Source organism: Dreissena polymorpha, chromosome 11, assembly GCF_020536995.1.
Source record: "Dreissena polymorpha isolate Duluth1 chromosome 11, UMN_Dpol_1.0, whole genome shotgun sequence".
Taxonomy (NCBI): domain Eukaryota; kingdom Metazoa; phylum Mollusca; class Bivalvia; order Myida; family Dreissenidae; genus Dreissena; species Dreissena polymorpha.
The window spans coordinates 65,143,441-65,162,444 of record NC_068365.1 but is presented as its reverse complement, the minus strand read 5'-3'; the positions used below and the strand labels follow the sequence as shown (position 1 = coordinate 65,162,444).

Genomic DNA, 19,004 nt, shown 5'->3' with positions numbered 1-19,004 from the left:
CTTTTGATGATTTGAAAACCTGAAAATTATTAAAAGCGACGTGCGACGCGAAACGATTAGAATAATTTGGAAAGTTCTGTTGTTGTCGTTTTATTTTGGGATACTACGAGGATTGCTTATATTGGTAAAAAATACATCCGCTTTAAGCATGAGCACGAATGGCCGAGTGGTCTAGGCGGGAGACTTTTACTCAGGACTCCAGGGGTCAGTGGTTCGAGCCCTGTTGAGGGTTACTTTTTTTCTTTTTAAATTGTATTTTTTTGTGTGTACTGGAGATTTTTAGTTCAAATGTTCAATACAAAGCATTTAATGAAAAGCTTCAATACATGCCAAATCTGTTGGACGGCCGCTTTATATTAGCCACTGCTACTTCCGAGGTGGCGCTAAGCACCGGATGTTTTGAAATGTCACGAATAATTCTTCAGAGTGAATAGGTTTAAGGTTTTTTTTTCAATATATTTCGAATTATTTTTAAAATCGGGCAATGTAATGACATTTCAAAACATCCGGTCCTTTGCGCCACATCGGAATTAGCATTTGCTTTTTTATTAATGCATCTCAAACAGAGGTGGCGCTCGTGATTAACGGCCGTGTATCAAGCGACGGCGTATACAAACCATAATTGAAAGGAATCCGCTCACGTTGTTCAATAACCATGCATCAGATCTTGTTTAACTGGTTATTTATTGAACAACAAACGACGCATCGAACATAATTCATGTTAGGTAAATCCATGTACTCTCACAATCGTGCCTCTGGAAATTTACGCCTCGTGTTTGTACCGTGGTAATATAACTAATAACATATACTTAATTACGAATACTTTCGCCTGTACACTATCAATAAATTATCATTCGCGGAAACGGTTGTCAAAATGACTGGAGCGAATAATTGCAATGCTCAATTAATAACAAATCACGAGCAGCCGAAAACGATAGATATGGAATTTCTCAGACCGCTATAGAATAACATTGTTCGGCGGCACATCAAAGCGGGACACTGTGAATGAAATTCCGACAAATAGTAAGGTTGCTCTATATCAAAATTCCCAAAATGTAATTAATTAGCGCGGCGTTCATTATGGATAATTCGAGTTGCCTACTATTGTAAAAAAGTGTGTATTCATCCTTCAACGCCTGCTATGATATTTTCGTTCGAGTTGTGATTAACATTGTTGTTGCTTATTTGATAAATGGCACTTTCTTTATTGCTGACCCATATATTTTCTCGACGAGTGATCAGCTATGATATTTTTCTGTTGACGTAAGTTACATAATTAATTTTTTAATATAATATACATGCTCATTTTCCTACAGAAATAAATTTTTAAAAATGAAAATGTATGCATTAGTTGTCAGATTATATGTGTGTATTGGTAAACACGATAAATTACCATTTTAAGTTTGATGCGTGATAAATTACTAGTTTCAGTTTTGATGCGTGTTAATAAAATGTAACCATGAAGCAACACGTATCAACACAATTAAAAGTATTTTTGGACGAAAAACACCATACATTCGAAAATTATTTCGACTTAAATGATTGCAAAAACGTCTGTTTGAAAATTGTTATAACTAACTTTTGTTTTGCATGCTGATACATATACGTCAAGTATTATACAGCGTTAAGGATTTTGACATTTGGGGGGTAGTTTAATGTTCACTCTGGATCAGCAGAAGATTTGTTGCATAGATCAATCTATCTTTTAGAGGATTCCAGAGATAGTCTATGCATCACGATTGAATTCTGGACTTACTCGATGTATCACAATTGCATTCCGGTGAAATGCATAACGATTAAATTCCGAACTAAGTCGACGTATCACGTTATACTTTCGGAGTTAGTCGATGTATCACGATTGGTTGGATAAATAAAGGTTTATTTATTCGCATAATCAGCTATACATGCTTTGGGCAAAATAATCATATAAAAAAAACTATACACAATGAGATGAAATTCGGCTATACAGAGAACTATTGTCTGAAATATTGATTATTGTTACTCCACAAGTATAGGAAAGTTAATCATAACAAATGGGTAGAAAGAATTGAGCTTTGTCACAAACGTGAATAATACTGCACGCCTTTTAGGAAGCTATGATCAAGGGCAACTAACTCATGATTTTGTGGATGATGCGGCATGATAAGTGTATTCATATCTATATGTCGTTGAGATGAGATATTATTAATCGCTTGAAAAATGTGAAAGTAATTTTCGTAACAAACATTTTCGGACAAACCGACAGACCGACAGACTGAGTTACCCCTACATATCCTTCCACTTTTGGGTGATAAATACATTCAAGTTTTATGTTTAAAATCACTCTATACAGTTTGTCTAATTTGCAGTCGAAACGCCGTCTTGGGGATTACGTCCGACTTACCGTCGACTCACCCAGCGTTACCTCTTGGCAAGCGGAACGGATGTGGATGCGGCGGGCGGATTAGAGGTCGCAGCCATCTCGCCGAATATCAATTAGGGTATCTATTCACTAAACCGAGAGTCGAGAGAAGTGTGCGCGTACATACAAATTGGCGGCATGTTTTGGTATCATGTGTTTCGTTGTCTGTGGAGCGTTAATATATAAAGTACTATGAGGTAATATATGATATAATATATCAGATGACACGCACAGTTATCATTTGAAGACTATGACAGACATATTAACAAACAAACAGACGGACGGACGGATGGACAGGCTAATAGCATCTTGCGTAGCATGTGGAACTTAAGGTGCAATATTAATTGTTTGGTGGGAAACGTCATTTGCGTCACTTGCAGCTTTGTGCGAAACACCATTTACGCAATTTGTAACCATGTGTAAAAGAAGCATTTAAGTCACTAGGAGAGATTTGTAAAATTTTCATTGACATCACTTGTAGCTACGTGTTTAACCCATTTATGCCGAGCGTCTAGAAAATAGGCCATGGCAAACAGCGTAGAACCTGATGCGGCGTCTCATCAGGGTCTGCGCTGTTTGCTTACAGGAATTTCTGTAAGAAATATTCTAAATATATAAATAAATATACTAGACATCCCTAATTTTGGAAATAAATTGATCCAATTTAGACGGATGGGAGAGTCAACTCGGCATAAATGGGTTAACGACATTTACGTCACAAGAAGCTATGTGTAACGCGCTCTTTACGTTGATAGTTGCTAGGTGTATAACTTCATTTTTTGTCTTTTTTGATGTGTATGCGAAGAAAACGTTACTTACGTCACTTGTGCCGGACCCAAAAAGCAGCAGATCGAAAGGAAGAGCGGCAATGGTGTCAATGACGAACCAGCCCTTGAGATAGTTGATTGCTATACGCTTCTGGTTCATCACCACCTCGCCATTGTGAAGATACGAGGTCCGGAAGTTGATAAAAATGTCCGCTGCGGATATCAAGAAGTGTTTAACGTTAAAACCATAAATCCACGTTTAAACATCGTCATGATTTTTTTTTCCGTTTCTATAAACGGACGACTTATTTCCAAGTGATCGGGGGTAAATATCAAAGTCGGTTAAAGATGAGTCTAGTATAATAATCTTACAATAATGCAATTCCTTGTCCTTTAATCTTTACTCTTTATCTTTGCCTTAGCCTCCAAATATACTGTATTTTTAATAAAATAGCGCGATTTGTTCGCTGAATATATGAGCCGCGTTCTGGGGAAACAGGGCTTAATGCTGGTTTTATCCGGCCTCTGTTGCAAACATTGATCTAATAAAGCAGGGTCGGATAAACTAGTTGATCTCCGGCAGTACCTCGCACGACCACGATCTAACCGTAAGTACGTATTCCAACGCGCCGATTAACAAGTTCATATATTTGACCTTTTACAAAATGTACATGCGAAGTTCCTTGTCAAAACAAAATGATAGTAAAAGTAATTTATGTGTATTAAATTTAAGCAAACATATGGCAATGAAGTTATCAATTTTGCCTTTAAATTTATTTATTCATAACCTTTAATATACGGCGTTTTTTATATAAATAGAAAGGTTACACTCCACAAAAACACACTAATATTCGGTCGTTTGCAATTGATTCTATTTTTCCATGAAAACTCATTAAATCGCTAAAGCTCGCCTTATTTTCTTTTCCTAAGCCTCACCGGATAAATTTTCTCCATCTCGGCACTAACCATTTATTCTCTATTTATATCGGAAAATGTCACTTTATGTACATGCATTAAGAGCCTTTTTCTCCCGCAGCTCATATACATTATATACATTTGTACTAGTAAACGATAAGCAGTATTTGCAGGGTAAGCAGTATTTACAGGGTAAGCAGTATTTGCAGGGTAAGCAGTATTTACAGGGTAAGCAGTATTTACAGGGTAAGCAGTATTTACAGGGTAAAAAGTATTTACAAGGTCCGCAGTATTTACAGGGTAAGACGTATTTACAAGGTAAGCAGTATTTACAGGGTAAACAGTATTTACAAGGTAAGCGGTATTTATAGGGTAAGCAGTATTTACAGGGAAAGCAGTATTACAGGGTAAGCAATATTTACAGGGTACGCAGTATTTACAGGGTAAGCAGTATTTACAGGGTACGCAGTATTTACAGGGTAAGCAGTATTTACAAGATAAGCGGTATTTACAGGGTAAGCAGTATTTACAGGGTACGCAGTATTTACAGGGTACGCAGTATTTACAGGGTAAGCAGTATTTACAGGGTAAGCAGTATTTACAGGGTACGCAGTATTTACCGGGTAAGCAGTATTTACAGGGTAAGCAGTATTTACAGGGTACGCAGTATTTACGTGGTAAGCAGTATTTACAGGGTACGCAGTATTTACATGGTACGAAGTATTTACAGGGTACGCAGTATTTACAGGGTACGAAATATTTACAGGGTACGCATTATTTACAGGGTACGCAGTATTTACAGGGTAAGAAGTATTTACAGGGTAAGCAGTATTTACAGGGTAAGAAGTATTTACAGGGTAAGCAGTATTTACAGGGTAAGCAGTATTTACAGGGCAAGCAGTATTTACAGGGTAAGAAGTATTTACAGGGTACGCAGTATTTACAGGGTACGAAGTATTTACAGGGTACGCAGTATTTACAGGGTACGCAGTATTTACAGGGTAAGCAGTATTTACAGGGTAAGCAGTATTTACAGGGTACGCAGTATTTACCGGGTAAGCAGTATTTACAGGGTAAGCAGTATTTACAGGGTACGCAGTATTTACGTGGTAAGCAGTATTTACAGGGTACGCAGTATTTACATGGTACGAAGTATTTACAGGGTACGCAGTATTTACAGGGTACGAAATATTTACAGGGTACGCAGTATTTACAGGGTACGCAGTATTTACAGGGTACGCAGTATTTACAGGGAAAATAGTATTTACAGGGTAAGCAGTATTTACAGGGTAAGAAGTATTTACAGGGTAAGAAGTATTTACAGGGTAAGCAGTATTTACAGGGTACGCAGTATTTACAGGGTAAGAAGTATTTACAGGGTAAGAAGTTTTTACAGGGTCCGCAGTATTTACAGGGTAAGAAATATTTACAGGGTAAGCAGTATTTACAAGGTTAGTAGTTCGTTCATTTTGAATACTTTCATAGTAGTTTTTTTTTTCAAAATACTGAGAAATATTTACACCCACGATGGATGCTGTAAGGTCATGTCAGGAGTCCAGGAATGTCTTAGTCGCTCACCTATAAACATTAAGTCGACAATCAAGTCAATGATCACGAGTGGGTTAGCTCGGGAAGACTCGGGACTTTCCGTGCGCGTTCCGGAATCACGGTTACGCCGCATGGTGGCGTCTTCTTCGTTCAGGAGAAACGCGGTTTGGTAAGGTGTAAACACCGCCGTGTACAAGACTAAAACCAGTACAATCCAGTCCCACACCGCCTTAAATGGGCTACAATACACTAACATCGTTAAAGGTACAGGCAAACAAGGAAAAGGGGCTTATACAGATATAATAATCCATAAGCAATAAGTATATATATATATATATATATGTTTGAGTATCGTTTAGTCAAATAAAATTGACATATGACCAGATGACCACAAAACGTATCCAAAAAATGCCTTCTCTCTTTAAAACTTGTTTGAAAGGCCGCGGTAATCTTGTGGTTGGGATTTGATTTAAGCTCTTCGTGGGTACATGGTGTTTCAACTAACTGTAAGGTTTCACAACTAACCTGTAATGAAGAATGACAAATTCGGGCTGTTGGCGCCGGAAGGATGTGCCCATACCGGAAGCGCGGTCCAGCGTCGATGGCGCCTCGCTGCCCTCAGTTGTCTCATCGGATCTCGAGTCCTTGAAAGACCGGAAACATCGATTAATATCGGATGTCATCATCAGAAACGTTTTTCTTCAAATGTAATCGTAAATCTCACTCGTTTAGTGACAGAAAATGCCGGTTACCATTATGGGTTGAGAACACAACGTGTATAAGGCATTTTTTTATTTAAGTCGGAACGCGGTTCACGAACAGACAGGAAACGTCCGTGAAGGAAATACAGAATATTCATAAAACGTTAATTCGAATTACACAATACATCACAACTAAATTATTACACAGTTGTGACGAATACCGTTCGATACAGAATGTAGCAAGTTGTAAAAATCATTTTATAGTAATTCTAAGTTGAAAAAATTGCTTATTTTAGCAAGTAACATTGTTTAATAAAACGTGTACATGGTTAAATTCATAGCATAATGAACATGAATGACATGTTTGAACAGTGAACGTCGAAAAGCGTAGTAGTACCTCGTCGGACAGACAAAAAGTAGTACCTCGTCGGAAAGACAGAAAGTAGAACCTCGTCGGACAGACAGAAAGTAGTACCTTGTCGAACAAACAGAAAGAAGAACCTCGTCGGACAGACAGCAAGTAGTACCTCATCGGACAGACAGAAAGTAGTACCTCGTCGGACAGACAGAAAGTAGTGCCTCGTCAAACAGACAGAATGTAGTACCTCGTCGGACAGACAGACAGTAGTACCTCGTCGGACAGACAGAAAGTAGTGCCTCGTCAAACAGACAGAATGTAGTATTTCGTCGGACAGACAGACAGTAGTACCTCGTCGGACAGACAGACAATAGTACCTCATCGGACAGACAGAAAGTAGTACCTCGCCGAACAGACAGAAAGTGGTACCTCGTCGGACAGACAAAAAGTAGTACCTCGCCGGACAGACAGAAAGTAGTGCCTCGTCAAACAGACAGAATGTAGTACCTCGCTGTAAAGACGAAAAGAAGTACCTCGTCGGACAGACAGACAGTAGTACCTCGTCGGACAGACAGACAGTACAGACAGTAGTACCTCGTCGGACAGACAGACAGTAGTACCTCATCGGACAGACAGACAGTAGAACCTCATCGGACAGACAGAAAGTAGTACCTCGCTGGACAGAGAGAAAGTAGTACCTCGCCGGACAGACAGAAAGTGGTACCTCGTCGGACAGACATGCAGTAGTAACATGTCGGACAGACATACAGTACTAACTTGTCGGACAGACATGCAGTAGTAACTTGTCGGACAGACATACAGTAGAAACTTGTCGGACAAACATACAGTAGTAACTTGTCGGACAGACATACAGTAGTAACTTGTCGGACAGACATACAGTAGCAACTTGTCGGACAGACATACAGTAGTACCTCGTCGGAGAGACATACAGTAGTAACTTGTCGGACAGACATACAGTAGTAACTTGTCGGACAGACATACAGTAGTATCTCATCGGACAGACAGAAAGAAGTAACTTTTCGGACAGACATACGGTAGTTACTTGTCGGACAGACATACAGTAGTAACTTGTCGGACAGACATACAGTAGTAACTTGTCGGACAGACATACAGTAGTTACTTGTCGGACAGACATACAGTAGTAACTTGTCGGACAGACATACAGTAGTAACTTGTCGGACAGACATACAGTAGTAACTTGTCGGACAGACATACAGTAGTAACTTGTCGGACAGACATACAGTATTAACTTGTCGGACAGAGAGAATTTAGTATCTCGTCGGACACACAGAAAGTGGTACCTCGTCGGACAGACAGAAAGTAGTGCCTCGTTGGACAGATAGAAAGAAGAACCTCGTCAGACAGACAAAAAGTAGTACCTCGTCGGACAGACAGAAAGTAGTACCTTGTCGGACAGCCAGAAAGACAGACGCACGCAGACAGACAGTCAAACAGACGGACTTACAATTAATTCAGATTATTTTATTTCTAGTTTTATGGGAGCATAAGAAGTAATCAAAACAAATATTCAGGGTATATACAATATACCTGTAATTAGGATACCTAAATCGTGCTCAACATTGCACGATATGGATATAAGACAAATGAGGTAAAATATTGAACACGAACATTTATAGACCATGAACATTGAAAGTTTCCGACTTTCTACAGCATCTTCAATACAAATTCAAAGTTCTTAAGCTGTCATACAACTGGCGTTGAATATTTCAGTAGAGTGATTTTTATGCTTAGAAAAAATCCATATGAATTAGCAACTTTCGCTTTTTTGTTTAAATGTTCGCTAATTTCAACATTTTTTTAACAATCACCCTTCTCGCACTCATAAGCTGTTTTATATGTACAAAGTACAACTGCTTTATCTATGATGTTTGATAATGATTTCGAAAGCTTCGAAATGGTTATGCAATATTCTTATTGTATAAAACAAATTTCGAAATAAATAAAATAGCCGTAATAAAAACTGTCAAAATATGTCGATTCACATTCATTTTTAACTTTATCTAAACTGTTTGTATCGTGTATTGTTTGTTTTGTTTCCAAATTTGACTATTCTGTTTTGTGACTCTTCTTACATCCATTTATTGTACATATATACAATATATTTGTCAATCAGGTAAGTTTTCTAAAAAACAGAAAAAAAAACAAAAAAAGTAAATGAATAAGAAAAAGATAAAACCCACTTATGCCTACTATGTCAAATTGTAAAAGTTACATATGCAAGTCGATATCAAAACTAGGTAATATAAACATAAATGTTTTTAAGAACAGGACACAAACTTGTAACATTGTGACTATTCGCTACCGACAAAAAAGGTTAACTTCCAACTTTACCGTCTTCCATAAGCGCGAATAGATATTTGTCAAAACACCGTCCGAGCGTAGTAGTCGTCGTGACGTCATAGTCTGTTGATGACTTCCTTCTTCAGTCAGCGAAATCAAAGTGACATCAAGTCTAACTGATGCCGTCGTACTGGTCCAATCAGTTAAAGCGACATGTGGTGGAATATAAGCGGAGTTAAATGTAACGTTTTGATGACGTCAAACTTATTAAATCCATGAAAAATATTTAGAGTCGTAACGTATCGATGACGTTGCACTTATCAAATCCATGAAACCAAAGTGAATTTACTGCGTATTCTTGCGGTCACAATTATCCAATCATAGCAATACATATTGATGACGTGAGTACTACAAACGCCAATGATGTTGGTTCATTATTATTTTTATTAACACGGACACATTTGTTTCGAACAAGTTTCATCCATACATCGCACTTTAATCGAAAGAATCACACATTCTGTACCACGATTCACACTTTACTTCAATCCCATTTTGATCGGCAAGTATACTGTCGCCTGAATATATCTCCTACTCACAAAGTATTTGTTGTGTATTGGTTCCATTCAACTGAAGATACATTTTATTGGAAATAATTAATAATATAAACTCAATTCATCTCGATAGATCCTCTTATATAAGCCTACTGCCAGATTTGCTCAATCTAGACACCCGGTTACGTTAACATAAAGAATTCCTCACAGTCAAACAATTCCTACGCTCTCAAACGCGCGTAAGATTTTCATTGGAATAGCATAGCACACGATGCCTTTGTCACAGAGCTCTGACATAACATCTAATCGGACAAACCAGTGTACGCCCAGCGACAAAGCATTGATGTGTTTAGCTGTTATCAGGAATAAGACATTGTGTGCAAGATATTTCACGCAAATGCAGATTTAGTAAACTTTTTAATTATATATTTGATCTACGCTCTGGGTACCAAACGGATGTAATGCATGTGCTTAACGTACCGTCCCAGATAAGCCTGTGAAGTCCGCACAGACTGATAAGGGAAAACTATTTCCGCTGTAATAGTTTTTCTCGTTTAAGGTAGCGCACCTCTAATGGGCACATATCCAAATATAATCTAATTAATTATTTTCTTAATCAGCATCATTTCACTGAACTACATGCAAATTTGTAGGTAACCCTTCCATGCTTTAAAAAAAAAATATACCGAACCCAAATATACCGATTTTTCAAAACCATCCCCACGCTCGGCTTTTGTCCAGTTTATTTTCACCCCTGGGGTATATTAAAGTTCCATAATTCATTCAAATTTCCAAATATGGGCATGCAGTTGGTGTCTACAGATGCAGTAAAGGTGTTTAACGTTTAAACAAGATGAAAAAAGTATTCTTTTACAGACATTTATTTTTTACAATTTTTTTATCTATGGAAGAGCGCCATGAAATGTAAGTGATTTCAGCCAAGTAAAAATTGGGTCGGTTAAAAACAAAGTGTCATAAAATTCAAAATAGTATCAATTAAGTTATATTTTAAACTTAGTTTTTATAGAAACACTATATACAGCAAAAATACCAAGAAATAGACAGATTTACCGTTTTTGAAATAAAAATAAAAATGCAACATGCATTATTCGTATTTTCAGCATTAAATCACCCAATTTAGCCATAACGTTGTTTTAATTTTTAAAATTGAAGGATGTGCATACAAATTTCAACATATTTAACAATAAACATAGCTTATAGGCTATATTAAATCAAATTACGTTAGAAAAGATACAAAACGCGTCGCAAAAAGTATGAGATGTCGGCAGGATTCGAACCTGCGCGGGAAGATCCCAAAAACTTTCTAGTCCATCGCCTTAACCACTCGGTCACGACAACTTCATATTTGTGCAAGCTTAAATTAGATTTCCATAAGTAAATAGGTAAAAAGGCTGGTCGATCTTTGAAGAAATCGCGAAATCGTATTTTTCAGATGATATTTGGAACAAAGTCAATATTTATTGTGAAAATAATATATTCTAAAGGAATAACGCAAACATATATAAAAATTCAAAAAAAAAAATGCATCTCTCGGAAATAACCGATCATTGAAGATCAGCAATGATCGTTAAAAAATCGCGGGAAATCATTAGGGGTGCGCTACCTTAAAGAAAGTCTCTGCTGAGCGAAAATCCAGTTTAGGCGGGAAGTATTGTCCCAGATAAGCCTGTGAAGTCAGCACAGGCTGATAAGGGAAAACTATTTCCGCTGTAATTGTATTTCTCGTTTTAAGAAAGTCTCTCCTGAGCGAAAATCCAGTTTATGCGGGAAGTATTTCCAATATAAGCCTGTGCGGACTGCACAGTCTAATCATGAACAAGACTTAACGCACATGCATTAAAAGCCATTTTACCAGAGAAAGGCTGATATATAGTTATGTTCACACTTTTTTATGTTCACACTTTTTTTATTTCCATTTGTGAATTATCAAATGTAATATCCCATTCGTAAGCAAAATATAGTTATGTTCACACTTTTTTATGTTCACACTTTTTTTAATTTCCATTTGTGAATTATCAAATGAAATACCTCATTCGTCAGCAATATATTACAAACGTCAGAAATTATTTTTATATATTTCATATAGTATCACGCAAAGTTTAATTAAGTTTACGATCACACGACATCTATTGAATACACACAGACTCCTTCATAGGTTTCTTTAGCATCACGTATCGCTTCAATAAATATCTAAAAGCTAGAATCGATTTATGAAAAAAAAACATGGGAAAAGGCGAGTTAATTAATTAATATTCACGTCTGCCCCTTTGATTAATGTGCTCACCGACAAATCCACGCGCAGAAAATAAATACACAGTAAATATCCGTTTGTTAAACGTTAATGTTTGCACCAAACTGCCTCCTACCAACAATATAAGACGGCCTAATTACACGTCGGTTCAGTAATGATCCTCGTTCTGGGAAAATCGGCCTTAATGCTTTTGCGTAAAGTGTCGTTCCAGATTAGCCTGTGCAGTCCGCAGTTGAGCCAGTGCAGACACTTTCCGCCTAAACTGCTTTTAGATAATAAGAGACTTCCGTTAAACGAAACTTCGACACTTTCTGCCGAAACTTCGACACTTTCCGCCTAAATTTTGACACTTTCCGCCTACACTTCGACCCTTTCCGTCTAAACTTCGACACTTTCCGCCTAAACTGCGACACTTTCCGCCTAAACTTCGACACTTTCCGCCTAAATTTTGACACTTTCCGCCTAAACTTCGACACTTTCCGCCTAGACTTCGACACTTTCCGCCTAAACTGCTTTTAGATAATAAGAGACTTCCGTTAAACGAAACATTTCATAAAATACGAAATCTGGGACGATATTAACGCAACTGCATTAAGCGCCGTTTTCACAGAGCGATGCTCAAATATCTTTTGCTTTATTCCTCGAGTACAAGTAAGTACCTTTCAGGATGATACCTTTTTATAAAAAATAAGCGACAGTTTATCAAGTATAACATTGTTTATTAAGATTGCTAAAAGATTGGAACATCAAAAACAATATACCGGTAATTTGAGTTTTGCAAACATGTTCCGGTTTAAAAAAAATTAAAACTGTAAAAGTCCATTTAAAATACAACATCCAATTCAGAAAGAAAAATCATTCTATATAAGAAACACACTGTGAGTTCTCTTTGCTACGAAACATATCAGATAGAAGAAGATGGCCAATCATTTATGAATCCATCTTCCCTCTATATTTTCTGTCTGTTAAATGGTGCGTAAAGGCGGCGCGATCAATCGGTAGCTACACTTAAAGATTTAGTGCCTAGATATTCTCACCAGAAAAGTTCCTTCCTTTAATTAAACAAGATTGTGGACCTTGAAATGAAAGAAGAAAAGATTCGGCTACATATTCAGTTGTCATTTGATGATTTCGAGCGCAAGACATTGATTTAAGAAATCAATTTTGACGTAGATGTTTTTATCAGCAAGTTACCAACAATTAGTAGTTCTTACGCGTAACATTTATGAAACCATAATTCCGTAATACACGCATAAGAACGATTCAAATAAGAAGATATTAATTGATAAGGGGATATTCATTGGTTTCGATAGATTATCGACTTTACTTCACTAGTGATCAGAGAAAATACTAGTTTACGATTAGCGCAATACAAATCAAACCTCTACCAAAACAAACCAGTTTTCTGTTTATTTGATTCTTTCCCGCAGTGTGGTTGCCTTTTCAGATTAAAACCGTTGACATTCTCGCGAATAATAACGCCATCACGTCCCAAAAATGATCTCATTTTACCGTAAAACCCTTGACATTCTCGCGAATAATAACGTCATCACGTCCCAAAAATGATCTCATTTTACTGTAAAACCTTTGACATTCTCGCGAATAAAAACGCCATCACGTCCCAAAAATGATCTCATTTTACTGTAAAACCCTTGACATTCTCGCGAATAATAACGCCATCACGTCCCAAAAATGATCTCATTTTACTGTAAAACCCTTGACATTCTCGCGAATAATAACGCCATCACGTCCCAAAAATGATCTCATTTTACTGTAAAACCCTTGACATTCTCGCGAATACTAGTAATAACGCCATCACGTCCCAAAAATGATCTCATTTTACTGTAAAACAGTAAAAAGAATCGAACATGCTCACTATTATTTTTCAGTGTTTGAAACAGTTAATAATCAGTTGTAAGTCATTGATGTTTCCATATAAACCACAGGATAGCACACAATAAAGTTGTTTATTTGTAAATAAACAACGAATTACTTTTTTCTTCAAACATTAAAATGAGCGACAATTTATCTATTTGTATTTAATTTATATGTAGCATTTTCTGATTATGTATATAATATGGTAGTATATAACAGTTAAAGTACATGCAAAAAAGTGGGGTAAATTTCTTGCAAAATAACGTAGCGTTTTAGGCATTACTACATTTCAATAAATCTCAATTTGCAAAAGTGTCGTCATTAATTATAGCCACACAGTTATAACCACTTTGCTTTGAAATAATAAACCAGAATAACTTCGTTTAATATTTGAATGACACAAGCCAGACGTTCACATATCCGGCTGAAACGCGCAAGAGAAAAATGCTTGAAGCAGACTCGTATAAATATTACGCATAAACTGGATTTTCGCTATCTGGAGACTCAAATTAAATGTAAAATACATTTAAAGCCGAAAGTGTCACCTCTGATAAGCCGTTTCGGATAACACAGGCTTATTTGGGACGACACTTTACGCACATTCATTCAATTCCGTTTTTCACTGAGTGCGCTCAATCATGACTTGTTCATTTTACAGTACAAATATTCGCACAAACGAAGTCATAGTTCAATTTTGTTAACTGTTTGATAATTAAAATTTTGCCTTTATAGCAATAGTATAATGTTAGCGAATGCGAGTGTAAGTTATTTGCAAGGTTTGACATTTTCCGAAAAAACCAGTATGAAATACCTACTTTATGTATCAAGTAAGCAGTTATGTTTAGTATACGAGTACAATTGAGCCGCGATTTGAGAAAACGGGGCTTAATGCATGTGCGCAATGTTACGTCCCAGATTAGCCTGTTCAGTTTGCACAAGCAAACCAGGGAGAAACTTTCCGCTTTTATGGAAACGTTAGTTGAAAGGAACCTCTTATACACGAAAATCCAGTAATGGAAGAAATAGCGAACTGCACGGATTAAACTTCGACGAAACTTTAAGTACATGCAGTAAGCCCCGTTTTTCCAGAACGAGGATAGATTGAATCGTAATTGAATACAGTCACCGGATTTAAGTCTCGCAAAGGAGCTTAACGAAAACCGTCCCAAGGTTAACTTAGTGTCTAACGGATATTGCAAATATGTCGGCTTTCCATTCGACCCAATGACAGCGATATTAATTCTGATGATTATTCGGTATTACGTACGGAACGAGTCTAGAATAGTTGATGCAGTAAACAGTGGCTTGTGAATTCCGCTGAGGGATTTCTACGTCGACACGTGGGAGAAAGACCGCCAGAGAAATATCTTTCCAATTGAATATTATTTGTTTTCGTGTTCAGTTGGTAAAATGTTTTGAGTTGCACAATACACTGTTTAGAAAAAATGTCATTTAATATGTTTACAATAACTGAACATGTACTTACACAACTATACTGTTTTGAATAGTCATAACAAATTACATCAGCAACTACACAGATTTAAATAAAATACTACCGTCCCTGGGATTATAATCCGAGCCTTCTGTTAGCAAAAGATAGTGCTGAGAAACGATGGCTTTTATATTCATTACAGAATTATATACCGTAGGTAAGGACTACACGCATTTTCCAAATACCGGTAGTAAAGTAAAAGCGTTACAAACGATTTATTATTATGCAGATTTCGAATCACAATTACACATTCATGAAAAACATATTTAAACAGTCTTTTGTGTTATTTCGCTTGTTTAATTATAATGTATGCGTTCTTTTTTAATCATGACAATACCTTTTAAATCGTCATTTTCAAAACTGTGAACAAGTGCCCTTAAAATAAGTTGTTAAAAATATAGCTGAAAAGCTTACAAAAACAAGACTTCAAGAAATGTTTCTAATTTAGTCTGATTCATAAAAAATAACTTAATTCCTTTTCTAGAGTACTGACCAATAACAACTTGTTTTTTTATTATATATACATGAAGTAACAGGAAAAATATTTATATATATTAGCATATCTTGTATTACAAGTCTGAACATTATTGCTGATACATGTTATCACTTTGTTTTATGATCATATACATGTATACATTGTATGTCTTATATTGAATAAAAAAAATATTTGCCAATAAACAATGTAGTTTAGCCACGATCTTTCAATCGGGTGACAGCGTATTTTACTCGTGGAAATTATTATGTGTATTTATTTGTCGACAAACATTGTTCCGCTTTCTCGAGAAGAGGACAAATTTGCATTCGCTCACCTGACGGGAGCAATAATTAACGCGACGGGCTTTCCGGTTCGCTGCCGAGACTGCAACCATATGTTTCCGGCAAGTAGATCCGCCGCCAATTAAATTTCTGGAGAATCGATCTTAACTTTCTCAAGACGGTCGGGTTTGAATTAAGGCAAACAAATGAAAGGAAAGTTCTCAATCACGCTTTTCTGTAATAATTGTCAGAGAATTTTGAAGGTTGCTGGTTGAAGCAAAGTCGATGGTTATGTGAAAGAGGGCATATTTACGCATATCAATCATGTACCACTAAATATGGTGTTGCTATCAGTTTCCATGGAAACCTTTCTCAATCTCTGTCCTGGGTTGGAATTACGCTATCTGTCACAGATCACTTTCGCGCGTTTCTAAAGAATGATAAATGAATATTGAATAATGAAAACATATACAATTTGTGAAAATAATGTTTTCGAAGCGATGCGCATTGAATAGAACATAGCGACGATGGGTGGTCTTGGTCGGAACTCGTTAAAGAGCCAATCTTTCAGGAATAACATAAATCCGTTTTAAAAGAGCATCCGTTTAAGTGAACACTATTTATTTAGTAAAACATGCATTTAATTACAACTACGCTCGAAAGCCAGAAGTAGTTGTTGGTGGGGTCGATGTGTGTTTTCGTATGAAGGTTTAGTTGTTAGTGATGGTGGTTATGATAAGTACAGGTGATGTTGATTATGCTGGGGTTGTGGAGGATGGTGGTAGTGGTGGTGATAATGTTGGTGGTTGTTTTGGTGGTTGTTGTCTTGCTGTTGGTGGTTGTGGGAGTCGCGTAGTTGTTGTGGTGATATCAGTAGCAGTGGTGGTAGTTGTGTTTGTGGCGGTCAAAGTTTGGGATGGTGGAGATAGTGGTTGTTGTGGTTATAGTGGTGTTAATGGTGGTGGTTGCTGTGGTGGTGGTGTTGCGGTGCGTTGGTGGTGTGGTTGAGCTGGTGGTGGTAATGGGACGGTTGAGGTTGTGGTGAATATTGGTGTTGGAGGTAGTGGTGCTGGTTAAGTGATGGTGGTGGTGGTAGTTGTTGATAAAGGCCACAACATGTGTTCAGATCCCGGTCTTTAAAGAATTAAGACGGGTACCTGTAAAGGGTGAGTTTACTGTGTGCTTTATTGATGTTTTTTCTGTGTTTTTTATTGTGTTTCATCAACACATTTTGTTTAAAAAATAACATTGAACAATATATATAAGCTAACGAAGTTACAACGATCTTTGCAAAATTTACCACTGTCACTTTTTCTAGTTCGTGAGTTATAAATGTTTGTATAACGCGATTACTTGATGTAAGGGAGGCTATCGCGGTGCGCTTACGAATTCATTCATGCGAAGTGCTTTCCCATGTTATCATGTATAAGTTTGAGATCTGCATAATTGCGCGCAACACAGGAAAACGAGACATTTTTGTACAAACATGCACTATATATTTATAGTTTTGCAAATTATGTATTCGATCAATTTTATTTCGCTTTAATGGAACTATGTACGCCAAATTGCATGTTTGTGTCGAAACCTCAAAACAAAATTCCAGGCGGCAATGGCGGACAAGCGAAAAGCGTTGAGCGTCGAGTTAAAAAAAGCAAAACAAACATATAAATACGCACATAAAAAAAAAAGAAAGTGTACTTCTGGTACGGCATGCTAATTTTAAGCGGCCATTTATTCAAACCACCGACCCAAACATAAGGACCCAGTGATTGTATATGTCTCCTATCGTTTGTCCAAACAAAAAGACGTAATTTGATTTCACAAAAATTATAATAATTTCAAGGAAAATCTGTTTTCACTGAACATGGACTAACACATGCAAAAACATGAATTTAACGCGAATAATGTATATTAATGCATATTATGCGTATCGGAAACTACATTTCCCGATTTCCCGACAGTGCGCCGGGCAAAACGGTCCAAACTTGGAAACTTTAAGGGCCTTTTCACAGATTTTGGCATATTTTAAGTTAGTCATTAAATGCTTTATTTTGATAAATGTAAACATTGGATCTTAAAAGTGCCAGTGAAAAATCAAGAATACAATTTAAAAAATGAATAAATGTTGCTCGCACCGAGGCTCGAACCAGTGGCCCCAGAAGTACTGGAGTAAAAACGCATAAGCCGTCTCGGCTATTCTGCCGAGTGTTTATGCAGGACGTATTTTATACTTTATATAAGCAATCTCCGTAGTTTCGTAAATTTAAACGACAACAACAGAACTCTCCAAATTATTCAATCGTTTCGCGTTGCAACGCTTTAAAATGTTCAGGTCTTTAAATCGTCAAAAGATTCATAAAATGGCTATAGTAGACTATGGTAAATGTTCAGTAATACTGTTTCCTCACAAATATCATAACTAAAACGAAAATTTGCGAATCTGAAACAACTTTATAAAATTTTGTCAATTTACCAAACCGTGAAAAGATCCCTTTAAGTGCGTGTCTCATCCTTTGAGCCATGCTCTGGGGAAACGGCGTTTAATGCATGTGCGTAAATTGTCGTTCCAGATATATTGTGCAGTCTGCAGAGTTTAAACAGGGACAACCCTTTCTGAATTTCCGTTTAGAAGATGATTCCTTAAAAAAATCCATTCAAGCGGTATTTACGCTCATGCATTAAACCCAATTTTTCCAGAGCGAGGCTCATTGAATAATTTTATGAAAATCTCGTCAATACATGTAAGTCCTGAGTAATGTTCCGCACAATAAGCGGAAAACTCTGACGGACGGACGATGCGATTACTGTACGCCTTCTTTCGGATGAATTAAAATGAACAATTTTCAAGTGCGAATTTTAGAACAATACATATATTTTTAGATTGGGAATGGGGCCGATTAATTTCTTTATACGATTAGACATACAGTCAGCGATGAGTGTTTTGTTCTCTAGTTCATATATCTAAACATTTTATAGATATCCCAACTTACAACAAAACCGGACGTGAGGCTTGCGTCATCCGCGTCATTAGAAATGATGACGTCAT

At 36.9% G+C, this 19,004-nt stretch overlaps 1 protein-coding gene across 1 annotated transcript in view; it reads right to left on the bottom strand.

Moving 5' to 3' along the window:
* The window catches only part of LOC127849907 (potassium voltage-gated channel subfamily H member 2-like), a 9,669-nt gene extending 3,355 nt beyond the window's left edge, over positions 1-6,314 (bottom strand). The window contains exons 1-3 of the mRNA XM_052382658.1: positions 6,157-6,314; positions 5,662-5,870; positions 3,221-3,381 (exon numbers count right to left, since the gene is read on the bottom strand). Of these exons, the coding sequence (XP_052238618.1) occupies positions 3,221-3,381; positions 5,662-5,870; positions 6,157-6,314 (528 nt within the window). The remainder of the gene's footprint in view (positions 1-3,220; positions 3,382-5,661; positions 5,871-6,156) is intronic.
* Positions 6,315-19,004: the final 12,690 nt, after the last annotated feature.